This window comes from Erpetoichthys calabaricus, chromosome 12 (genome assembly GCF_900747795.2).
Source record: "Erpetoichthys calabaricus chromosome 12, fErpCal1.3, whole genome shotgun sequence".
NCBI lineage: Eukaryota > Metazoa > Chordata > Cladistia > Polypteriformes > Polypteridae > Erpetoichthys > Erpetoichthys calabaricus.
Genome location: NC_041405.2, coordinates 155512383 through 155535338, shown reverse-complemented (window position 1 = coordinate 155535338; position 22956 = coordinate 155512383). Strand labels below are relative to the sequence as shown.

The window sequence follows — 22956 nt, the reverse complement described above, 5'->3', positions numbered from 1 at the left end:
AATGAAGTCCCTGAACAAATCTGAACTTTACAGCAGGTGAACTTGTATTATATGTGGAGGTGAAAGTGGCAATGCAAAATGAAGACTAATTGATGCATTTATGGGGGGGGATGAGGGGTTGTCATTAGGAAAGGTGTCCCGCTGCAAATTCGTACTGAAACCTAGGCATGATTAGTACTTCAAAAAAAATAACAGTCCCATATTAAAATGGGAATAGCTGAGGAAGAAGAAGAAGAAGAATTCTTGAAGTGTTCTTGTTTACTTCTCACGTGCAAGCTATATGGGGCCTCGCGTCTCATCGTCTCGTCTTGTCTTTTTTGTAGGTCGCAGGGACGTCTTATTTGAAGCCTTTCCCTACATTGGGACCTTGGCTGTCTAGCCGGGTCAAGGGTCTTCAGCTGGCATGCTGTGTCTACGCTGTCCTGGAATGGCCGTTCTCTCATCACTTGTGGCCCTGCTGCTCTTGTTTCTGATTGGCTGTGATGCTGTGTGTAAGTATTCCTTTTTAAAGATCATTGGAACTTTGATGACACATTGATCATTCTAATCCTGCAGGAATTTGTTTTTTAATAAATTTCATATTCTAATTATTTTTTTCAAGCTAACATTTTAGGGCAAGTAGGCAACCCAAGGGATCAGTTGTTGTAGTAAACATCAGGATTTCTTTCTTCAAAATGAAATCAATACCACAGCCCCCACACAGCCCTCATTTATGCGCCTTTCTCACCCATAGCTGCAATCGCCCAAACTATGTCCACACTATTATGCTGTAATTAAATAAATAACAATTTTCCCCCACACTAGCATTTTCACATCATTTAAGAAAGTTTCTCTACCAACACTAAAGCAATCAAAAATGTATATGACGCAGCCATTCCCATATACAGGGCATGTGTTCATTGGCAGAAATAGGAAGAAGATGTTTCTTCCACTCTAAGCATTGCCATTGGTCGAGCCAAGGATTCGAAACAAAATGTTGGGTTGCCAACCGGGCCACCTTGTTTACTTGAAATGAAGAAAAGAACTGAAAATAACAAAAGGCAAGTTTTTAGCCATCGGCTTGAAAGCAGTCTAGTCAAAGGCTCAGAGCTCCATAAAGGAGTGAGATCCCACATTTTAGGAGCGACTTGGTTTTATAGCTCCCAGACTTGAAGGGGCATGGTCAGTTGGCCTCAGTGGACATCTCCTCCTAGCTGTGGATCATAAGATAGATGATGCGATCGTGCCCCCTGGTGGCCCAGAGTGGTAGTGATTACCTCAGATGAGCCCAGAAAGTGACCTTCAGACACACATGCGTGACAACATTCATTTGCAGCTTATGTTCACACACATAGAACAAAAATAGTGAATGCAAAAAGCAAACATTTCAATGCATACAGCAAAGTAAAACAAAAAGTGCCATATAAATTGGACTGGACTGCCAATACTGATGCGCTGTGCAAGAAAGAACAGAGCCGGTTATACTACCTTAGAAGGCTGGCGTCCTTCAACATCTGCAATAAGATGCTGCAGATGTTCTATCAGACAGTTGTGGCGTGCGCCCTCTTCTACGCAGTGATGCGCTGGGGAGGCAGCATTAAGAGGAAAGACGCCTCACTTTTGGACAAACTGGTGAGGAAGGTAGGCTCTATTGTTGGCATGGAGCTGGACAGTTTAACATCTGTGGCAGAGCGAAGGGCGCTCAGCAGGCTCCTATCAATTATGGAGAATCCACTGCATCCACTTAATAGTATCACCTCCAGACAGAAGAGCAGCTTCAGCGACAGACTGCTGTCACTGTCCTGCTCCACTGACAGATTGAGGAGATCGTTCCTCCCCCAAACTATGCGACTCTTTAATTCCATCCAGGGGGGTAAACGTTAACATTTAACATTATACATAGTTATTGTCTGTTTTTCACCTGCATTATTATCATTCTTTAATTTAATAATATTTATTGTATCATTATGCTGCTGCTGAAGAATGTGAATTTCCCCATGGGATTAATAAAGTATCTATCTATCTATCTATCTATCTATCTATCTATCTATCTATCTATCTATCTATCTATCTATCTATCTATCTATCTATCTATCTATCTATCTATCTATCTATCTATCTATCTATCTATCTATCTATCTATCTATCTATCTATCTATCTATCTATCTATCTATCTATCTATCTATCTATCTAAAGCAACTCTTCTTTTGTGAGACTTGGTTTCAACATTTTCCCATCTCTGGTTCTCTTTCTTACCAGACAGCACACCATGTTAAGCTGATGTTGCATTAGATGACTTCTCGTCAGTGAGGATGTTAAATTTGATGACTGGGCTAGCTGATTTCAATTTACACAATAGAAATCGCTGGTGATGTAAAGTTACATGACTCTGTGATATACAGTAGTTTCACATTTCAAAAGTTTTGAGGTCTCTTCCATTTAACTGACAGCCAGTAACATGCCGCCTCGCGGAGGTGGAACTCGTGCAAAGGGTTTACAATTATGTCACGTTCAGCTGCAATTTTCATTTCTTTTTTTTTTTTTACAAACACGCAATGTTAGACAGACGGGTCTCTCTTCTATTTGCAGGGTCCGTAACACCTGTGTTCCATATTCCTCATAATAAATCATATGCATTGTGTGTCCTGGTGAGCGTTGATTGGTTCTCATCTCTCACATAGGCAAAGACCCCTCTGAAAAGACAAAATCCAATGATTGATGTACAGTGCAAAACCTGTTTGATATTTGGGCAGGTAAGTTGCAGGCTGTTTGGACTGAGTCACTGGAGATGTCAGACTACACAAATGGAAATTGCGGGACTGAAGCACAACCGCCTCCGACTCTCTAAGGTTATGTAAATGAAGTCTACAACTGACAAATCGCTGGCGAAGTTGTGTAATTTGACATAGCCTCAAGACAAGCCCTGGATGGTGGCACCTGCAAAAAAAAATAAGCAAATAAGGTGATGCCCAGGTGACTTCGCTGCTATAATAGTAAAACAATTTTGAGGGATTCAAATACGAATTCAGTAAAAAAAAATAAAATAAAAAATAAAATTGGGACCCTAAAGCTCAATTCATGGCAGCATCTTCCACTGACAGTCTCTGACTGACCCTCAAATCTCCTGTATCTCACCAGGCTTGGAGCATTAAAAATTCCATAAGCGAAAAGACTATTAATCAGGTTCAGCATTATGGAAAGGATGACATCATCCCAAATGCCTGTTTTTTCCCTCCCAATATATCAGGACTCAATGGGAACATTTTTTAATTAGAATGGCAAATAAGGAATAAATCACATGTCACTTGTCAAAAGTCAAGAAGCAGCACTTTGTTCTCACCAAGCTAATTGAAATGAGAGACATCCATTTATATAATGGTGGGCTTGTTAAAGTGACCTTCACATGCTCACGTGGCAGAGGTGCATGTGGTCATCATTTTTTTTTTTTTTTTTACTATTATCTAACAGAAACTGGCACCCTATCCAGAAGTGTCCCTGCCTTGTGCCCTATATGAGCTGGGATTGGCTCTAGCTCTCCCACAAACTCCTCAGGTAAAAGTGGGTAGGATGGTGTGGGTCCGGCTCCAAGCTCCTTCTTCCATTATGGGAGCCCCTTGAACCCGACTCCGTCGATAACGTAACTGGAGGAGTGTGGCAGATGGGGACAAAGCATTCCAGACAATGGGATGGTGCAAAGTGTCCAAGTGCTTTTATTAAAAACAACCCAAAACAGTATCCAAATAAATAGTGCAGCACTTCCAATAAATAATTAAGTAATCTTTATAACAGTGAAAAACTTGGTGATTAAAAACGAGAATAAAAACCAACAACAGTCATTGGGACAAATGAGCCGTGCACAACTCCTTCTAAGTCTCCCCAGCTCACCCATTGCTCGCTCAACTGGTGGAGACTTCAGCAGCCATTCCATCCTGACCCCTGTCTTGTCTGCCAGAGCGCTCAGGGTCAGTTGTCCTCTCGTCACCCTGCTTGCTCACGCAGTTGTCCCTTGGAATCCTGAAGAGGGCGCCACCTCGATCGCTTCCACTCCGCTGCACAATCAGTGGGGACGATCCATCTCTAGAGCTCCATCGTGGGACCACTGACTGCGCTGCTTTTTCTCTCTCTCTAGTTGGTTGGCTCTTTCTCTCTTCTCTCCACCACCAATGCCGCACTTTTGCTCTACATGCCATTCTCTCTGTTTTCTTCTCTTTTTCCTGTGCTGGCCCATACTAATACGACTCCATGGGTACAGCATCTCAATCACGTACTGTAGGACACTGATGAAGGAATTGAGAAAGATCACACCCTCACGTGCAGGTGCGTCTCTCTCCAATTACCACACCAACTCCCTCCAGCTGTGCGAGTGCACCCACGGAGACTGACATGGCCAGCAGATTACTTAATAAAACAGTCATTCTTTCAGAGCCGCGGACCTGCTGTACCACAGTGGGTTTATAAAAATAGATGGATGGATGATCATTGTTGACAAAGCCGTCTGCTTACAACAAATCTTTTCTTTTGCACAGCTGCCACCTTGATGGCGTCCAACCACCTTCTTGTTCTTCTTGTCGGTTTCTCATTTTTATTGTGTTTGGTGTGTTTCTGGGAAAGCCGTGTCATCTTCTAACCTGCTTAATCCAGACCAGGGTCACTAGGATGGCTGGAACCTATACCAGCTGACATAGGGCACGAGGCAGGAACAAACCCCAGACAGGACGCCAGTCCATCACAGGATGAAGAGACAAACACACACCAATACACCAAACACACTTCAGGGCCACTTTAGTGTAACCAATTCGGTTTACAGAAATTTTGCCCCTCACATTTCTCCCCAGCACATTTCGCCTCCATGATATTTCTCCCCAACCCCAGTAACTTCTAATACCCACACCCAGACATTTTGAGTGTTGGAAGTTTCTAGAAAAAATAAAGTGAATAATCGTTCTCAACGTTCAAAACTGACTTTCCTAATTTAAGCATTTTTGTAGCAAAATGATAAAAAAAGTTAGCAATAGTGCATCACTTAAATGAAACACTCTGTAAACATATATAAATTTTTATTTCGATTAAACGAATCCAAACAATTTTACAGTGGAACACGTTGATCTGTGAGTCGTATAAGAACACTACCTGAGCGAACTTTTTTTATTTTCAATGTTGGGTAAAGTTTATAAATTTTTTAATTGCAATTATAGATATGTACATAGTACTACAACAACAACAACATTTATTTATTTATTTATATAGCACATTTTCATACAAGGCGGCACGGTGGCGCAGTGGGTAGCGCTGCTGCCTCGCAGTTGGGAGACCTGGGGACCCAGGTTTGCTTCCCGGGTCCTCCCTGTGTGGAGTTTGCATGTTCTCCCCGTGTCTGTGTGGGTTTCCTCCCACAGTCCAAAGACATGCAGGTTAGGTGGATGGGTGTTTCTAAATTGGCCCTAGTGTGTGTGTGGGTGTGTGGGTGTGTTTGTGTGTGTCCTGCGGTGGGTTGGCACCCTGCCTGGGATTGGTTCCTGCCTTGTGCCCTGTGTTGGCTGGGATTAGCTCCAGCAGACCCCCGTGACCCTGTGATCGGATTCAGCGGCTTGGATAATGGATGGATGGATTTTCATACAAAAAAGTAGCTCAAAGTGCTTTACATAATGAAGAAAAGAAAAATAAAAGACAAAGTAAGAAATTAAAATAAGACAACATTAGTTAACATAGAATAAGAGTAAGGTCCGATGGCCAGGGAGGATAGAAAAAACAAAAAAAAAAAAACTCCAGACGGCTGGAGCAAAAAAATAAAATCTGCAGGGGTTCCAGGCCACGAGACCACCCAGTCCCCTCTGGGCATTCTACCTAACAAAGGGTGTTGTACCGTGTTAGCCATTATGAATGTAGTGAAATGTCAAGTAATTACGTCTCGCCTATAGAAGGGGCCTGAGTTGCCCGAAAGCTTGTATATTGTAATCTTTTTAGTTAGCCTATAAAAGGGGTCATTTTGCTTGGCTTTTCACTAGATATGTACATAAATACTGGGGCAAAATATAGTGGTGGCAAAATGTGTGGGATTATTGAAAATTACCTGGGGCAAAATGTGGGACGCAACTTATCCGGACACCAACCAGTTCATTTAACCTGCATGTCTTTGGACCATGGGAGGAAACCAAAGCACCCTTAGGAAACCCTTGCAGATACGAGGGAACGATAGGAACCCTGGTCTGCTTACTGCTGAACTGCTTCACCAGGCTGCCCTTCTGTGTAAGTTCAGTGTCTTGTTTTCTTTTCACTCTTGAAAACCTGAGAATTGCACAACACCTGAGCCTCACCTGCACATTCAGCCAATGTTTTCTTGATAGTGGTCAAGCATTTATGGGTAGTTTTAAATCCAAAATGATGCACTCCATTTCTTGCCTAAATCCAGTCTTTGAAAACTGAACCGACTTGAACGTTTAAAACTAAAAATGTAAAAGTATTCTTGCCTGAGTTGGGCTGTAGTTCTGCCCATAGCCCTTCTTTTGTCCTCTGTGTCTGTTAGGCTTGTGTCCTTCCACACAACTTCAAGTTGGAGAGTTTCTCACACTTAATGACTGCAGTTGCTGGATCTTCTCACCTTCAGGATGTCAGGTTACATGACTAGAACTCAACGGGGTTGACTGCTTACATGACTGCCTCTCATCATATTTTCACATTTCCTATTGCACTGTTAAAGTTGACACATTTTGGCAGCCAGTCAGTGTGGAGCACACTGGGATTGGAATCGGCACACCACCTGAACGCTAACAAGCAACATGGAGGACAACCAGGTAGTCATTGCCACTGTCGTTTTTCACAAGAAGAGAGGCAGATCCGTCGTAATACTGATGGAGAACACATTTGTAAGGTTGTATTCAAGACAGCTTCCGACTGAGCGCCCAGTGGTTTGTCAACTGTTGCACACATACGGTTTATAGGTGGTGGTTTTGTTTTTTAGCCACCCCGGCTTTTGTTTTTTTTTTTTTTTTTTTGCAGTTCTCAGTAGTGCTCAATTGTTGTAGTCATGTTTCATAATAATAGTCTGTCCATTTATTACTTAGTAGATATGTTTAATCTATTTTATTATTTTTGTTATTTGTGAATTTTTCGCATTTATTGTTTAGTTTCTCAGTGTGTGACTGCAATCTGCCATATTTACATGTGTTTTGTGGGTGAAAAGAAATCAGTGAGTCTGTCAGTAATACTTCTGATCCAATTAATTAGTCAATTGTTACTATAAACCTGCTCATGACTGACTCAATATATCTGGCATGTATGTACAATCCTGTAATTATATAGTTTAGCAGAAAGAATACACTCAGTCAGTCAATCAATTATGTAATTAATGCACAAATGCTAATAAAATACAACATAATAATAATTCTTTCTCACTACTCAAAGGACTCCATGCAGAGAGGACCGGGGACGCGAACCCATGATCTCCTTACAGCGAGGTGGCAGTGCGCCACCTGCCAAACAACCAAGAAAACTGAACGTTTAATTGTTCATTAAATCAAATAATCATGATTAATTAATTAAGTAATACAGTAAAACAAGGGTCACCAACTCCGGTCCTGGAGGGCCACCGTAGATGCAGGTTTTCATTCTCACGCTTTTCTTAATTAGTGACCTGTTTTTGCTGCTAATGAACTTCTTTTGAATTTATTTTAATTGACTTGCTCTTGAAGACTCAGACCCCTTAATTGTTTCTTTTTCCTTAATTAGCAGCCATACAATAATGAGGTACAAAATGAGCCAAAATATGACCAGCAAACTGTGACCATCATACAATATCAGCAAATAAAGAAAGATGAAGGTCTCAGGAATGCTGATCTGCTCAGGTCCACAAAACATTTGAACAGAAAAGAGAAAGTCAAGAATTTCAGAAATGTCTGCTAATGCACCACGAGAGCAGCAACAAGCCATGGAATTAAAGAACAAGTTTAATTAACAACCAGAATCGGCACCTCATTAATCAGCTGGTTGGAGTGAAATTAGTTGGAGTTTGAGGCCCTCACTTAGTTGCTCTTTTGTTGGCTTCACTTCACTTCACATTTCATTTCTGTTTGGGTGCCATTTAAGAAAAGAAATGAAGCAATTTAGAGGAACGAGGAAGAAATTCAGGGGAACAAATCTGAAAAAACAATTCAATTAAAACGAATTCACAAGAAGTTAATTAGCAAGACAAACAGGGCACTCATTAAAAAGAGGGATAGAATGAAAACCTGCAGCCACGGTGGTCCTCCAGGACCAGACTTGGCGACCCCTGCAGTAAAATGAACCCTTCTCCTTGTTCTCTATTAGATTGAGCAGGTTTGAGGATCTTGTGTTCTGTATGTTAGGAAGCTCTTCCTTTGTATTTATGTCATTATGCCATTTAAGCAACGGACAGAAACAAAATCATCTGTGCCATCAATCAATCAAGGCGTCAAAGCTGATTCTCTGTTTCCGTAATTATAACATTTAACAGAAAGAAAATAATCAGCCAGTCGATCGGTGAATCAGTTGGTCAATTAGTCACTTAATGAGTTGCTCAACACCTAAAAATCACTCAAACATCATTCTTCTGGTTACATTTTATTTTCAAGTAACTTTTAGTCTGTCATTGATTAGTTACTTAAATAGAAATAAATTAATACAATTATCAGCAGTTAATGTGTAATTGTACCAGTAAACAAATAGAAAGATGGAAAGGCTTGTCATTTCTCTCTATCAAAGGTACTATATTAAACAGAAAGGAAGAAGCTGATCAGTCAGTCATTCAGCCGTCATTCAAAGCCAATTGATTGGTCCATTAATGGGTCAGATGACTGTTTCATTGTTCTGATTAAATGTTAAGAACGTATTAAGAATGGGCACAAATCACTTACTAATAACTCAATTCAGTATGGAGTCAGTTCGGTGCATTTTTTGTAATTATTCCATCCTGTTCATTAGAAAGTCAGATAGAGCTCTTGTTTTTTTTTTGAATGTTTTTAGCACAAGGCACTCAGTGAAGATGCTTCGGTTCCCAGGCCCGTTGGGCGTGCCCTGTGGCTCTTTCTGCTCAGCTGGAGCCCTGTGGTTTCGCTCTAACCCGGCCACGACCCAGTGTGTCAGCTATTTCTAGCATGCGGTTTGCTGAGATGGTGGCAATTACTGAGGGGTGGAGTCGTCTGTAGATGATCGCCCCGCCCCTTTCCTCTGAATCGGTCTAATTTATGAGGACTTAATAAGTAGGAGACGTTCCAAACTTGATGTGTGTTGCTGCCAGATTCCCCAAACATGATGACTGACAATGCAAGGAAAAAAAAAAAGCCCAGCTGAGTTGGCAGCTCGGCGCCATGCAGTTCTTCTGACTTCAGTGCTGACCAGTTCTTCCAGACTCTTTGTTTGAGAAGGTCTTTTTGCTGTGTTGCACTGCCCGGCTCCTTCTTTGTATACCTGTGATACACAGAAACAGAGGGGCAGAGTAAAGGGCACAGCTTGGTGCAGGGCACACTCTCCCCCAGCAGTCCCTCATATTTTGTTGTATTATTCCTTTCTTTTTCCAAATCTGTTTATTGCACTCTAGCTGAGGTACCATCACTGACCTGGGGAAAGGATGGAAACATACAAAGTAATTACAAATTAAGTATTATGAATCTTTATTGCACGTAGTATTTGACTATTGTTTGAATGGGAACAGTTCTTTATAAATAAGGTTTTTGCTGCAATGAACCCCAAAATGCAATTAATGACTCCAGTGACAACAGCGTCCCACCCAAGGCAGCTGGCAGCCATGACAAAAATACTGAGGAAAATGCTTGAGTCAAGAAAAAATTAAATGTACAGTGCATTCTCCAGACAGAAGAGCAGCTTCAGCGACAGACTGCTGTCACTGTCCTGCTCTACTGACTGACTGAGAAGATCGTTCCTCCCCCAATCTATGCAACTCTTCAATTCCACCCGGGGGGTAAATGTTAACATTATACAAAGTTATTGTCTGTTTTTTTTTTCCTGCATTGTTATCAATCTTTAATTTAATATTGTTTTTTGTATCAGTATGCTGCTGCTGGAGTATGTGAATTTCCCCTTGGGATTAATAAAGTATCTATCTATCTATCTATCTATCTATCTATCTATCTATCTATCTATCTATCTATCTATCTATCTATCTATCTATCTATCTATCTATCTATCTATCTATCTATCTATCTATCAGTCTCATTAATTTTCTGTGCACTCTATTATGTTGTAGATTTAATTTTAAATGGATAAATTTGCCATTTTTGCCCATTCAATCTAGACTCAATAACCCAAAATGACAAAGAGAACACGTTTTCAGAAATGTTTGCCAATTTATTACAAATCAAAACCTGAAATCTTCCAGTTCTACAAGTATTCACTTTGGTGAAGCCCCATTGGCAGCAATTCCCACTTTGTGTCTTCTTGATAAGTCTTTACAAGCTTTGCATACCTGGATTTGGGCGGGCAGTTTATCCAGTTCTTCCAGGCAGATTCTCTCAGGTTCCATTAATTTGGAAGGGAAGCGTCTGTAAAGTGCCATCTGTGGGTCTCGCCATATGTGTTCTGTGGGGTTTAACTCTGGGCTTCGGCTGGACCACTTAAAGACTTGCTCTGAAGTAACTCCAGCATTGACTTGGCTTTATGCATTGGGTCCTTGTCCTGCAGAAAGGTGAACCATTACCCCAGTCTGAGGTGGTGTGCACTCGTCAGCAGGCTGTCATCAAGGACATCTCTGTATTTGCCTGCATTCGTTCTTCCTTCAATTCTGATCAGTCTTCCTGTCCCTGCACCTCCATAGCATGATGTTGCCATCACCATCGTTCATTTTAGTGATGGTATTAGGCAGGTGATTAGTGCTTAGTGTTCTTCCTGAAGAGTTCAATTTTTGTCTCCTCAGACCAGAGAATCTTTCTCCTCAAGCTCTCAGAGTCCTTTAAACTGTCATATGCCTTTTACTCAAGAGTGGCTTCCCACTCAACCATAAATGAGTTTTAACCCACTCCTTTTGTCTCTTTTTGCTCTTTGGAATGTTTTCTTGTCTTTTCCTGCTTTGATAAATACTTCTTTGATTTATCAAGATCCCTTGTTGCCTCCTTAGTTCTTAAGCCAGGGGTTGATGGTTATCCTCCCTCATATGGAGCTTTCTGATGTATTTGTGGACACTTTGTGCCGTTTTTGCCAGCTCCCTATTCTAGGTAGTATTAGGGATCTGGCTGAGTTAAGGTGAGTCTCTTCTGGGCAGGTTAGCTAAGGTGCTAGCCTGCTTCTTGGGCTATTTTTGGAGAGCTCACACCCATTTTGCCTTTTTTGAAGACTTTGAAGTTTTAATAATATAAGGTGTGGCAGGAGGCTGGGACGCCTGGAAGGACCGGGAGGCAGTTTGTACATCCCCCGGGCCGCAAGGGGGCAACCGCCCTGGATAAGGAAGGGACCACGGGGACGGAGCAAGGAGGCTCAAACCCATTGGGGCCCGTGATGCCCCGAGCATCATGGAGCCCGGGAGATCTGCACTTCCCCCACACCTGGGGAGGTGGAGGAAGGACCTTCCAGGGACGCCCGGAGTGCTTCCGGGTGCTCATGCGGCACTTCTGCCACACCAGGAAGTGCCTCTGGAAGAACATCCGTGAGCACCTGGAGCACATTCGGATGAATATAAAAGGGGTCGCCTTCCTACAGTCGAGGAGCTGGAGTCGGGTACTGGAGTAGGGCGAAGTCCCAGCGGATGGAAGAGAGGCGGCCCACGGACATTGAAAGGCCCGAGGAAGGGTGTTGTGGTGCTGGAAGCACTGTGTGTGTGTGCGGGATTTGAACTTTGGGTACAAATTGTAATAAACGTGTGTATTTTTTAGAACTGCCAGTGTCAGTCTGTTTGTGTCCGGGCTGTCTTCTCACAAAGGGTTAATTATCCATTTTGGGCCCAGTGTTTCTGGAAGTCTGTAGTGGAAAACGTGCGTTCAGAAAGTGGTGTTATGCTGTCTCAGAAGAAAACAAGACATTTTTTTAACCCGAGGACCAGGAACTAACACGTAGTCAAGAAACACACAGGAATCGTAAACCAGAAAATCCAGCCGCACTTTCAGAGGAGCCTGAAAGCACTGAGCGGAAAATCAGTGTCAAAAGTTACTAGTAGAAGTCGTTCACAATAAAGAACCCTATCTTCTCCAGCAATTTTCAACAATTTTAGAAATTAAAAATTTTGATTTATAAAAATAAAATGTTATTATAGGATGAGAATATGATAATAAGTCACAATGTTATAATAACAGGCTGAACTACAGCCTTTCAGACACTTAGTTTTCATCATTTTGTACCATCCATTGTACAGAGCCAACACCAAAACTGCATCTTTGAGTGATCTGCTTCAAAACAGTTTTCAGTGCCAGAATTAATGATTGATGATTCTAACCATCTTTCCTATCAATTGCCTCGCAACTCCCCTTTTCCGCAGGGCTCCTGCTTCTAGTGGCAAGCGCCCAAACTGCTCTGGAGACAGTGGCCAGGTGAGGTGAGGTTTGACTTGGGTGACACATCTGTCATGCCATAACACAGATGTCCTAAAATAAGCTTAGGGATGAAAGAAACCTCCTGTGGGGCAGAAACTTCTCTGCGCACACTACATATCGATTGTATCGAGGTGTTCCCATGTTAAAATAAAACAATTTCCGTTTTCTTTTTAAAACTTACAAGAAAAAAACACAACTGACCTGCAGCTTAAATAACAGTAACGTAACTTGTGTAAAGTGTGAAACAGGGTAAATAGACTGCGGTATATTTTGTGCATAGTCTAATATAACTTCCAACCTCCCTCTCTCTCTCTAATATAGTGAAGGCCGGTATGCCAGCCAGCTGTGTTATGATGCCAGAGTGGAGAATATGCTGTTATGGCAGCGGGTTCTTTGATTTAGAGAGAGAAGAGTAGCACAACAGTAGCGTAGCATAACAGATATGTGTATTAAGGCTGGCAGGGTTATGATAACAGATAGGTGGGCCGATATACCGGCCTTTCGGGTACTGTATATATTTTGTCACAAGAATGAGTCACAGACAAAATGGAGGTTTGGGGTAGCCACCCATATATTTATTCCCAGGCTGCAAAATTGAAGTACATTGAACAGAGATGTTCACAGATTTGAGTCCAAAATAGCAATGATAGTATGGAGCACAGGTGTCAAACTCCAGGCCTGGAGGGCCGCAGTGGCTGCAGGTTTTCCTAATCAGTGACCAGTTTTCACTGCTAATTCACTTTTTTCCCCTTTTATTTTAACAGCCACGTTAGAAGGATTCAGTTCTCTGAATTGATTCGTTTCCTCATTAAATGACAGCCAAACAGAAATGAGATGTGAAACGAGCCAACAGATGACCAGCTTAAACTGGGGCTTCAAACTCCAACAAGTTTCTTTAATGGGAAGCCGATGCTTGCTTGCTGTTAATTAAACCCGTTATTTAATTCCACGGCTTGTTGCTGCTCTCGTTCTGCAACAGCAGACATTTCCAAAACTGTTGATTTTCTGTTTTTTATAAGAACATCGTCAAAGTGTTTTGAGATATTAACCTTACTGAGACCATCACCTTTCTTTATTTTCAGATATTGTGTGATGTGGTGGCTTGTTTTGTCTCATTATTGTTTGGCTGGTAATTAAGGAAAAAAACTAAAGGGCCTAAGTCAAGTTAATTAAAAGAAGTAATTAGCAGCAAAAATTGGTCACTAATTAAGAAGATGGTTAGAATGAAAACCTGCAGCAACTGCGGCCCTCCAGGACTGGAGTTCGACACCCCTGGTATGGAGATAAGATGGCGGCTTTAAAGGTCAGTAAAGGAAATGATGTCATCGGGGCCAGAACCGGATGTGATGCCATCTTTGACTCCGGGGCCAGAAGTGACATCATCATTGACGCAGGAAACGGAATTTATGTCTTTGAGGGTTTGGTAGGTTAACCAGAAGTGATGTCATCATTGGCGCCAGAAACGGAAGTGGTGTCTTTTAGGTATTGTGGGGAACGGAAATGATGTCATCATCGGGGGCGGAGCCGGAGTTGATGTCATCACTGGTGCAGGAGCCCGGAGGGATTTCCCATGAGTGGTCTGCAAGAGATTGAGAGAGACAGTCCGTACACCCCGTCACCCCCTGGTCTGGCGTGGAATTACTATCATTTAGGCCCTTCAGCTGTCTCCCAATCGCACGTGTGTGACAACCTTTATGCGGGTGGCCTGAAAATCGGCCTGCTGGGTTCAAAGTGTTAAACTGACATGGCCCACAGATGAGATTAGAAACGGCAGTCGGCAAATCTGAATCAACCTGCAATGTATAATAATGTGCCATCGGCTTTAGAAATTGGAAAAACAAAGTGCTGGATGGATCATCTGATAGTGACACGTTATATGAACATGTTAGCCTTTTCATGTGCTTGGAAACCAGTGTGGCATCTAGAAACTTCTCTGGCTTGTTTCAAACGTGCATGTATCGTCACTTTTATTTCATATTCTGTCTTTATAGCCTTTTGATTCAACTTGAGTAATAAAGCAGACATTTTTCTTCATGGTTTGGTGTGTGTGTGTGTGTACATATGACAGATGATTCAGTTACTGATTTCAGTCCTGTATGTTGGCTTGGATCTTCTTAGACTTCTCTTTGAAACCTTTCCTTGATGATCTGTATGTGTGTAATAGATTTTAAATTATTCACCTCACATTGAAATGAGAATAAAAATAAAGCCCCCCTGCTGCGCGTGTGTGTTCCATCTTTTTTGGTTACTTCTGTATCCGTCTTTGTGTTTTATATACTGTGCCATTCACATCCGCCTCTCCTTTGCATTTATGTCAAAACTCCTTTTTATTTTATTTATTGTGAGCACCGTCTGAAGGCGTTTTACACATACAGAGCTACAGTCCATTTATTTGCAAATTGATTCTCAGTTGATTGTTACTTAGTATAGTGGTTGAAATCTTGTGCCTTTGTCTTGCATATTCGGTGCCCCAGCTGGGGATTGAATTCAGGATTCACGTACTGGAAGGCTACAGGATTAAAAATGGATCAGAAAACCACTAAAACATTACCTGTGTGTCTTCGGTGGCACGGTCACATTGCCCACTCAGCCTCCATTCTGTCATTAGAGCCAGTCACCTGTGACCTCGGATTGAAGTGGGAATTTCTGCAATTGCTTTGCTTCAGATTTCCGACAGAGATCCACAACTGAAGATCTGGGCCAGACAGAGAATGAAAACAACTTTCCGCCTACTTGAGCGTGTGCTGGTGACATGGCATTGTGGGATACATCACCCAGTGCTTGCAAAACAGAAACGCGGAAAGTCGGGATGGGCGGCCCCTCTCGTTCCGCCTCCTCCTGCCTGCCTCCTCTGAACTGTAATTGACTTTGGCTGGAAGCGGAGAGGGCAATTGCAGTAATTTCTTTCCCTTTGAAGCTGCCAAGTAAAAAAAAAAAAAATTCAGAGCCCCCGGGTAGCTGATTTCAATCTCCTTTAAAGGGATTGCCAAGTCCAACCAATCCCCGCTCCCCCCCAGCACCACTACCACTACTCCACATCACTCATCCATTTTCAGCACTTGCATGGCTTCGTGCATTTTTAATAAGGACGCTGCTATTCACACAGGTATTGTAGGGGAGCACAGAATCAGCCACTGAGATCTGCTTATTGGAATTGGCGCTCATCTTAGGCTTGACTGCTCCTTTAATAAGGTTGCTTTTCAATATTATTTTATTTCATTATTTTAATTTTGAGTTTGGGTGCTTCCCATTTTTAATCCCAAAGACGTTTTTGTAATTGGTGTTTTTAAATTGTCCCCATGCAATCCGGAGTATTGATGTGTGTGTGTGTGTAATAATAATAATAATACATTTTATTTATACAAGGTGCCTTTCAGAGAACTCAAGGACACCGAACAAACAATAAATAAATAAATAAATAAAAGACACAATTATAAACAACTTAAAATATCAGAAAATCTAAAAATTAAAACCAAACAAAACCACTGTAATCCATCCATCCATTTTCCAACCCGCTGAATCCGAACACAGAGTTACGGGGGTCTGCTGGAGCCAATCCCAGCCAACACAGGGCACAAGGCAGGAACCAATCCTGGGCAGGGTGCCAACCCACCGCAGACCACTGTAATCAGAAGGATAAAGAAAAAGCCATTTTAAACAGATGCGTTTTAAGTTTGCATTTGAAATATGAATATGATTTGATGTTTCGGAGCTCCGCAGGTCATGAATTCCAGAGCTTGGGAGCAGAATGGCTGAAAGCTCCGCTTCCCATGGTGGTTAGACGGGCGGGAGGCACGGTCAGATGGGTGGAGGAACAGGATCTAAGGTCACGGGATGGAATGGCAACATATGGAGGGGCGAGGTTATGGATGGCCTTAAATGTTAATAGCAGAATCTTAAAATCAGTTCGAAACTTGATTTGACTTGTAAGTGTTCAGGTATCCTGCCTTTTGTCTAACGCTGCCAGAATCGGCTCCAACAGCTTCATCTATTTCACACCGAGTTGGATTAAGCGGTTTTGAAAATGTCATTTTATGTTTCACATTTTTCAATAAGACATATGGCCGGATGATATTATAGCAGAGCCAACCTCACAGTGCTGGGGTCGGAGGCGTTTTCAGGAAATTTAAATACAAAAGAGAATATTTGATGAAACAGACTCACCTGCTATGAAAATAAAAAGTAATCTCATTTCCAGAAGGCACTAGATGTGACGCCAAAGCCTTTCTTTTAGGACAGTGACAGGAATACTTAACAAGGTCTATGTGTCTTCCTCTTTTTACATTTTGCCTGATGAAGGGGCCATAGCTGCCTCGAAAGCTTGCATTTGTAATCTATTTAGTTAGCCATTGAAAGGTGTCATTTCACCCTACTTTCTCCTGTATCAATCTATGGCTAACACGGTACAACACTCTCTTGTCTTTTTGGTTTGCTAATTGAGTTCTTTTTCCCACTCTAAGAATTGAGCGCAAGTGGGCCGGGCCTCCAATCACCAGTAATATTACTCAGGTGTCTTATGATTCGTATTATTCGATTTAATTCAGATCAGCTTGTTTCAAGGTTTGTCACATACACAGTCATACGTGTACAACGCAGAAGACAGTGTCACAATAACCAGACATACAGTGCATCCAGAAAGTATTCACAGCGCATCACTTTTTCCACATTTTGTTATGTTACAGCCTTATTCCAAAATGGATTAAATTCATTTTTTTCCTCAGAATTCTGCACACAACACACCATAATGACAACGTGAAAAAAGTTTACTTGAGGTTTTTGCAAATTTATTAATAATAAAAAAACTGAGAAATCCCATGTACATAAGTATTCACAGCCTTTGCCATGAAGCTCAAAATTGAGCACAGGTGCATCCTGTTTCCTCTGATCATCCTTGAGATGTTTCTGCAGCTTCATTGGAGTCCACCTGTGGTAAATTCAGTTGACTGGACATGATTTGGAAAGACACACACCTGTCTATATAAGGTCCCACAGTTGACAGTTCATGTCAGAGCACAAACCAAGCATGAAGTCAAAGGAATTGTCTCGAGGCACATATCTGGGGAAGGTTACAGAAAAATTTCTGCTGCTTTGAAGGTCCCAATGAGCACGGTGGCCTCCATCATCCGTAAGTGGAAGAAGTTTGAAACCACCAGGACTCTTCCTAGAGCTGGCTGACCATCTAAACTGAGCAATCGGTGGAGAAGGGCCTTAGTCAGGGAGGTGACCAAGAACCCGATGGTCACTCTATCAGAGCTCCAGAGGTCCTCTGTGGAGAGAGGAGAACCTTCCAGAAGGACAACCATCTCTGCAGCAATCCACCAATCAGGTGTATGGTAGAGTGGCCAGATGGAAGCCACTCCTTAGTAAAAGGCACATGGCAGCCCACCTGGAGTTTGCCAAAAGGCACCTGAAGGACTCTCAGACCATGAGAAAGAAATTCTGTGGTCTGATGAGACAAAGATTGAACTCTTTGGTGTGAATGCCAGGCGTCACGTTTGGAGGAAACCAGGCACCGCTCATCACCAGGCCAATACCATCCCTACAGTGAAGCATGGTGGTAGCAGCATCATTCTGTGGGGGTGTTTTTCAGAGGCAGGGACTGGGAGACTAGTCAGGATAAAGGGAAAGATGACTGCAGCAATGTACAGAGACATCCTGGATGAAAAACCTGCTCCAGAGCACTCTTGACCTCAGACTGGGGTGACGGTTCATCTTTCAGCAGGACAACGACCCTAAGCACACAGCCAAGATATCAAAGGAGTGGCTTCAGGACAACTCTGTGAATGTCCTTGAGTGGCCCAGCCAGAGCCCAGACTTGAATCTGATTGAACATCTCTGGAGAGACCTTAAAATGGCTGTGCACCGACGCTTCCCATCCAACCTGATGGAGCTTGAGAGGTGCTGCAAAGAGGAATGGGCGAAACTGGCCAAGGATAGGTGTGCCAAGCTTGTGGCATCATATTCAAAAAGACTTGAGGCTGGAATTGCTGCCAAAGGTGCATCGACAAAGTATTGAGCAAAGGCTGTGAATACTTATGGACATGGGATTTCTCAGTTTTTTATTTTTAATAAATTTGCAAAAATCTCAAGTAAACTTTTTTCACGTTGTCATTATGGGGAAAAAAATGAATTTAATCCATTTTGGAATAAGGCTGTAACATAACAAAATGTGGAAAAAGTGATGCGCTGTGAATACTTTCCGGATGCACCGTAAGAGTCGTGAAAAGGTTTGGGACAGCCACCCGTATAATTTGGTTTCCTGGCTGCAAAGTTGCTTTCAGTAGAAATAGCACTGATGTGCACAAAACAGAACTGAGGGAACAGGGAAAAGGTGGAGACTTTTAAAGGGGAAGACGGGAAGTGAAGTCAAAGGGGTCGGGCTCATGAAGGTCTTCTGTCATTGGTGCGAGCCCGGACGTGACATCACAGGGGCCGGAGCCAGCAAGGTCTTCCTTCCATTGGCTCGGTCCCGGAAGTGACATCAAGAGGATCAGGTGGGATCTCCCGTGAATGGTCTGCAGGCAAGGGAGAAAAAGAGTCGGTGCACTCTGCCACATCCTGGTATGTCTCGGAACTGTCCTTACTCAAGCCCTTTAGCTGCCTCCCATGCGCACGTGTGTGACAACAGCAAAAAGAGAAATACAGAGAAAGAGAAAAACAAGTATAAGACTAAATAGGACAATTAAAATTTGAACTATAATATGGAAAAATGGAAGCAACTTGAATTTTAAATATAAACATAACACTACACAACTACAGGGTGGCACAGGGAAACGGGGAATTTTGGAAGTAGGTGTTGGTGACCCTGGGGCGTCACCAGTTATTTGCAGCCAACGTGAGTTCGTTTAGAACCCCTTGCCATTCGTTATAATGGAGCAGTGGACTGGTGCCCAACGAGTGCTGGCTGTGAAAGCTTTTTATAACAATGGTGATAGTGGGACTGCTGCGCAAAGGGAATTTCTGCATCATTACCAGTTAGGACGTCATGATCGTCCCCCGTCTTCTCATGCCATTACAACATGGGTGCGTAATTTTGAACAAATGGGGTCAGCATTAAAAAAGAAGTCCCCAGCTATTTGATGATTGTTTAGAAGGCACGTCATTTCACACATTGGTGACATTCCAAGGCCTCCGAGATCCCCAGATCTCAATATTTGTGATTTTTTTTTTTTTTTCTCTGGGGACATCTTAAAAGCCAAGTGTACCGCACATGTCCTACAACCATTGCTGGACTGAAGAGGAAATCGCTGGTATTCCTCTTGACATGTGACGTCGAGCAATGCAGAATTTCCACAACAGGCTGTCAGAATGTGGACGGAGAAATGGACAACACCAAGCTCATGCTTGGAATTTTCAAGTGGAATGCCCCCATAAGTCAGATTTCTAATTCGGAAACTCTGGGGTGGTCAGTGAAGCCCGAGTTTGTCCAACTTCAGATTATGACATCAGTCCAAAATGGTAATGCATACTGCGAACTTGGGTGAAAGCTGTAGTGGCATATTGTTTATTAGCACTTCTGTTTATTTGTGTCTCATGAAATCAGTCGTACACCCAACACTGCGTAACATGTATCCGTGGACGTGTTGCTGCGGAGTTTGGATGTGCAAAATACTTCATGATGCGTTGTTGAGTAGTTGTGCGTGTTCTGAAATAGCAAGCAGAACAGTTTCCCTGGAGGCATCTAGCTTCATTTTCTGACTGTTTTACTGGAATTCAGTGAACTCGGGTGTGACTTCATTCCCAGCTCTGACATCCAACTTGCAATGTAAATGGAACACAGCACAATTTCTGATAACCAGGCAACAGATTTCTTCCCTTTGAAACGAGATTCAGTATTAAAAAATGTGGAAAACAAATTTGCGAGATTCAGTGCCTTCACAGAGACACTTTACACACATTGATGGATCAACCGCCGACCCCAGTGGCATCGTTTGAGATTTTGACATGAAGCCTGCTGTGCCACGTTCCAGCTTCAGCTCACTTGCGAGTTAAAATGTCACTCAAGCGTGTTACCAGACCGGGCATGAGATGCAGTAGCAGTCAATATTCCTATAGGCCTGTGTCTGCCTGGCGAGCAGGATGAGGGCTGTAAACGGTAGGAGGTGGGCATCACTCTGAGCCTTGACCCTCTGACCTCAGCACCATGTGGGTTGCTCCTGGAGCAGAAATAATGAATTGTGATTTTTAACAATAATAATAATAATAAGAAGAAGAAGACGATGACCTGAGTGAGTTTCCTTGATCTTTTTTACATGTACAATGATTTTAAGTTTTTTGTCCTACTTTTAAACATACTCTTAGTTCTATTAGTATATTTGTAAAAATTCCAGCAATCTTGTTTTTGCTTTGTCATTGTGCGGTATAAAGTGTTGCTTGATGAGTAAAAAAATACATTTCAATAACTTTAGTATGCAGTTATTGTTCGTTTTCTTTTGCTGTAGTCCTTTTTCATTTTATCAATAAAAATTTGATCATAAAAAATTAGCATAAGGCTGCAAATGTACAAAAAAATTGAAGGGGTCTGAATCGACTGAAATATAAAATAAACTTTAAGGAATCAAACTCATCTACTCAGCTGTGATGTCATGGTGGCTGTGCCTCTTAGGGCTCCATCCAGAAAGCACAAGGAATATAGCTTTGATGCAGCAATCCATCCATCCATTATCCAACCCGCTATATCCTAACTACAGGGTCATGGGGGTCTGCTGAAGCCAATCCCAGCCAACAAAGGGCGCAAGGCAGGAAACAAACCCCGGGCAGGGCACCAGCCCACCACAGGGTGCGCACACATACACACACACACACACCAAGCACACATTTGGGACAATTTAGAATCGCCAATGCATCTAACCTGCATGTCTTTGGACTGTAGGTACCCGGAGGAAACCCAGGCAGACACGGGGAGAACATGCAAACTCTACACAGGGAGGACCTGGGAAGTGAACCCGCGTCTCCGAAGTGCAAGGCAGCAGCGCTACTCACTGTGCCACCGTGCCGCCCGCAATCCATAATTACTAAATAATATTTGAATTGAACAAAAACTAAATATATTTAATAACAAAAAACACTATCTTTATGTTGGGTAGGGCCTCCTTTTTTCCTCTCAAAACAGCACCAGTTCTTCATGGCATGGCTTCCACAATTTTGTTGGAAATATTCCTTTTAGATTCAAGCCCATGTTGAGCTGGTTGCATCATGCTGTTTCTGCACATTCATATCGTGAATGCGTATTGGTGGTCTATTGAATTAACGTTTTGTGACTGGGCAGCCAGTGAAGAGCACTGAAGTCATTTTTATGTTCAAGACACCAGTTTGCTTTGTGACATGGTGCATTATCATGCTGGGAGTAGCTATTAGAAGATGGGTAAGTGGTGGCCATTAAAGGGTTGTACATGGTCAGCAACAACACTCCCAATTAGTTGTGGCGTATGAGTGGTGATTAATTGGTATTAACTGGTCCAAAGTGTGCCAAGTAAACATTCCCCACACCATTACACCATCACTTCTAGACTGGACTGTTGACTGTGGATTTCTGGTGCGCCAAAGAGATTCTGAGACCAGTCACCGTCCATAGGGAGGACGTGGAAGTGGTGCAGAGCTACAAGAATCTGGGGGTTCACATGAACAACAAACTGGACTGCTCTGACAACACAGTGGTGCTGGACAAGAAGGGCCAGAGCAGACTGGACTTGCTAAGGAGACTGTGGTCTTGCAGCAAGTTGCTGGAAATGTTCTACCAGTCCATAGGAGCCAGTGTGGTGTTCTATTCTGTGGTCTCATGGGGAAGCAACTTGAGTTCAATAGAAGCACAATGCCTGAACAAACTTATTAGGAAGGTCTGGTCCATCACAGGGTGAGCTCTGGAAACAGTAGAAGTTGTTTTGGAAAAGAGGATGATGGTAGAATTGGATGGCATCATGAAAGATCCCCTTCAGGTGATGCTGTCTTGGAGCACTTCTAGCCACAGGCTCATTCCACCGGGGTGTGCTAAGAAGGTGGCGCAGTGGTAGCACTGCTGCTTTGCAGTAAGGAGACTTTGGAAGATTGTGGGTTCGCTTCCCGGTTCCTCCCTGTGTGGATAGCGCTTTGAGTACTGAGAAAAGCGCTATATAAATGTAATGGATTATTATTATTATTATTATTAAATGTGATTATGTTTTTGATTGTTGATTCTTTACCGGTGGTCCTAGTCTTCTAAGAGCCAATCCCAGAAGAAGGTTGAAATTGACAAATTTCAAACATAAGCATGTGGAATGTTGTTTTAGACTCTTTCGTGGTCACTGATTACGAATGTAAGGTTATTTTTGAGTTTTGATCCTTTACTTATGGGTCTAGCCCTTTATGGACCTCTATCAGAGAGTGACAAGTGACACATTTCTATTACAATCAAAAATATTTAGTCTTTACACATTTAAATTAAAGCACGCAATTTAATATTTCAAATATTTGATATGGCTATTTTTATCTATATATATATATAATTCA

General features: G+C 42.4%; 1 protein-coding gene across 3 annotated transcripts in view; it reads left to right on the top strand.

Moving 5' to 3' along the window:
• The window catches only part of ptprsa (protein tyrosine phosphatase receptor type Sa), a 525319-nt gene that overhangs the window by 115241 nt on the left and 387122 nt on the right, over positions 1–22956 (top strand). For all 3 annotated transcript variants that reach the window (XM_051934972.1, XM_051934973.1, XM_051934974.1), the window contains exon 2: positions 324–491. In XM_051934972.1, the coding sequence (XP_051790932.1) occupies positions 404–491 (88 nt within the window). In that variant the 5' untranslated portion in view covers positions 324–403. The remainder of the gene's footprint in view (positions 1–323; positions 492–22956) is intronic.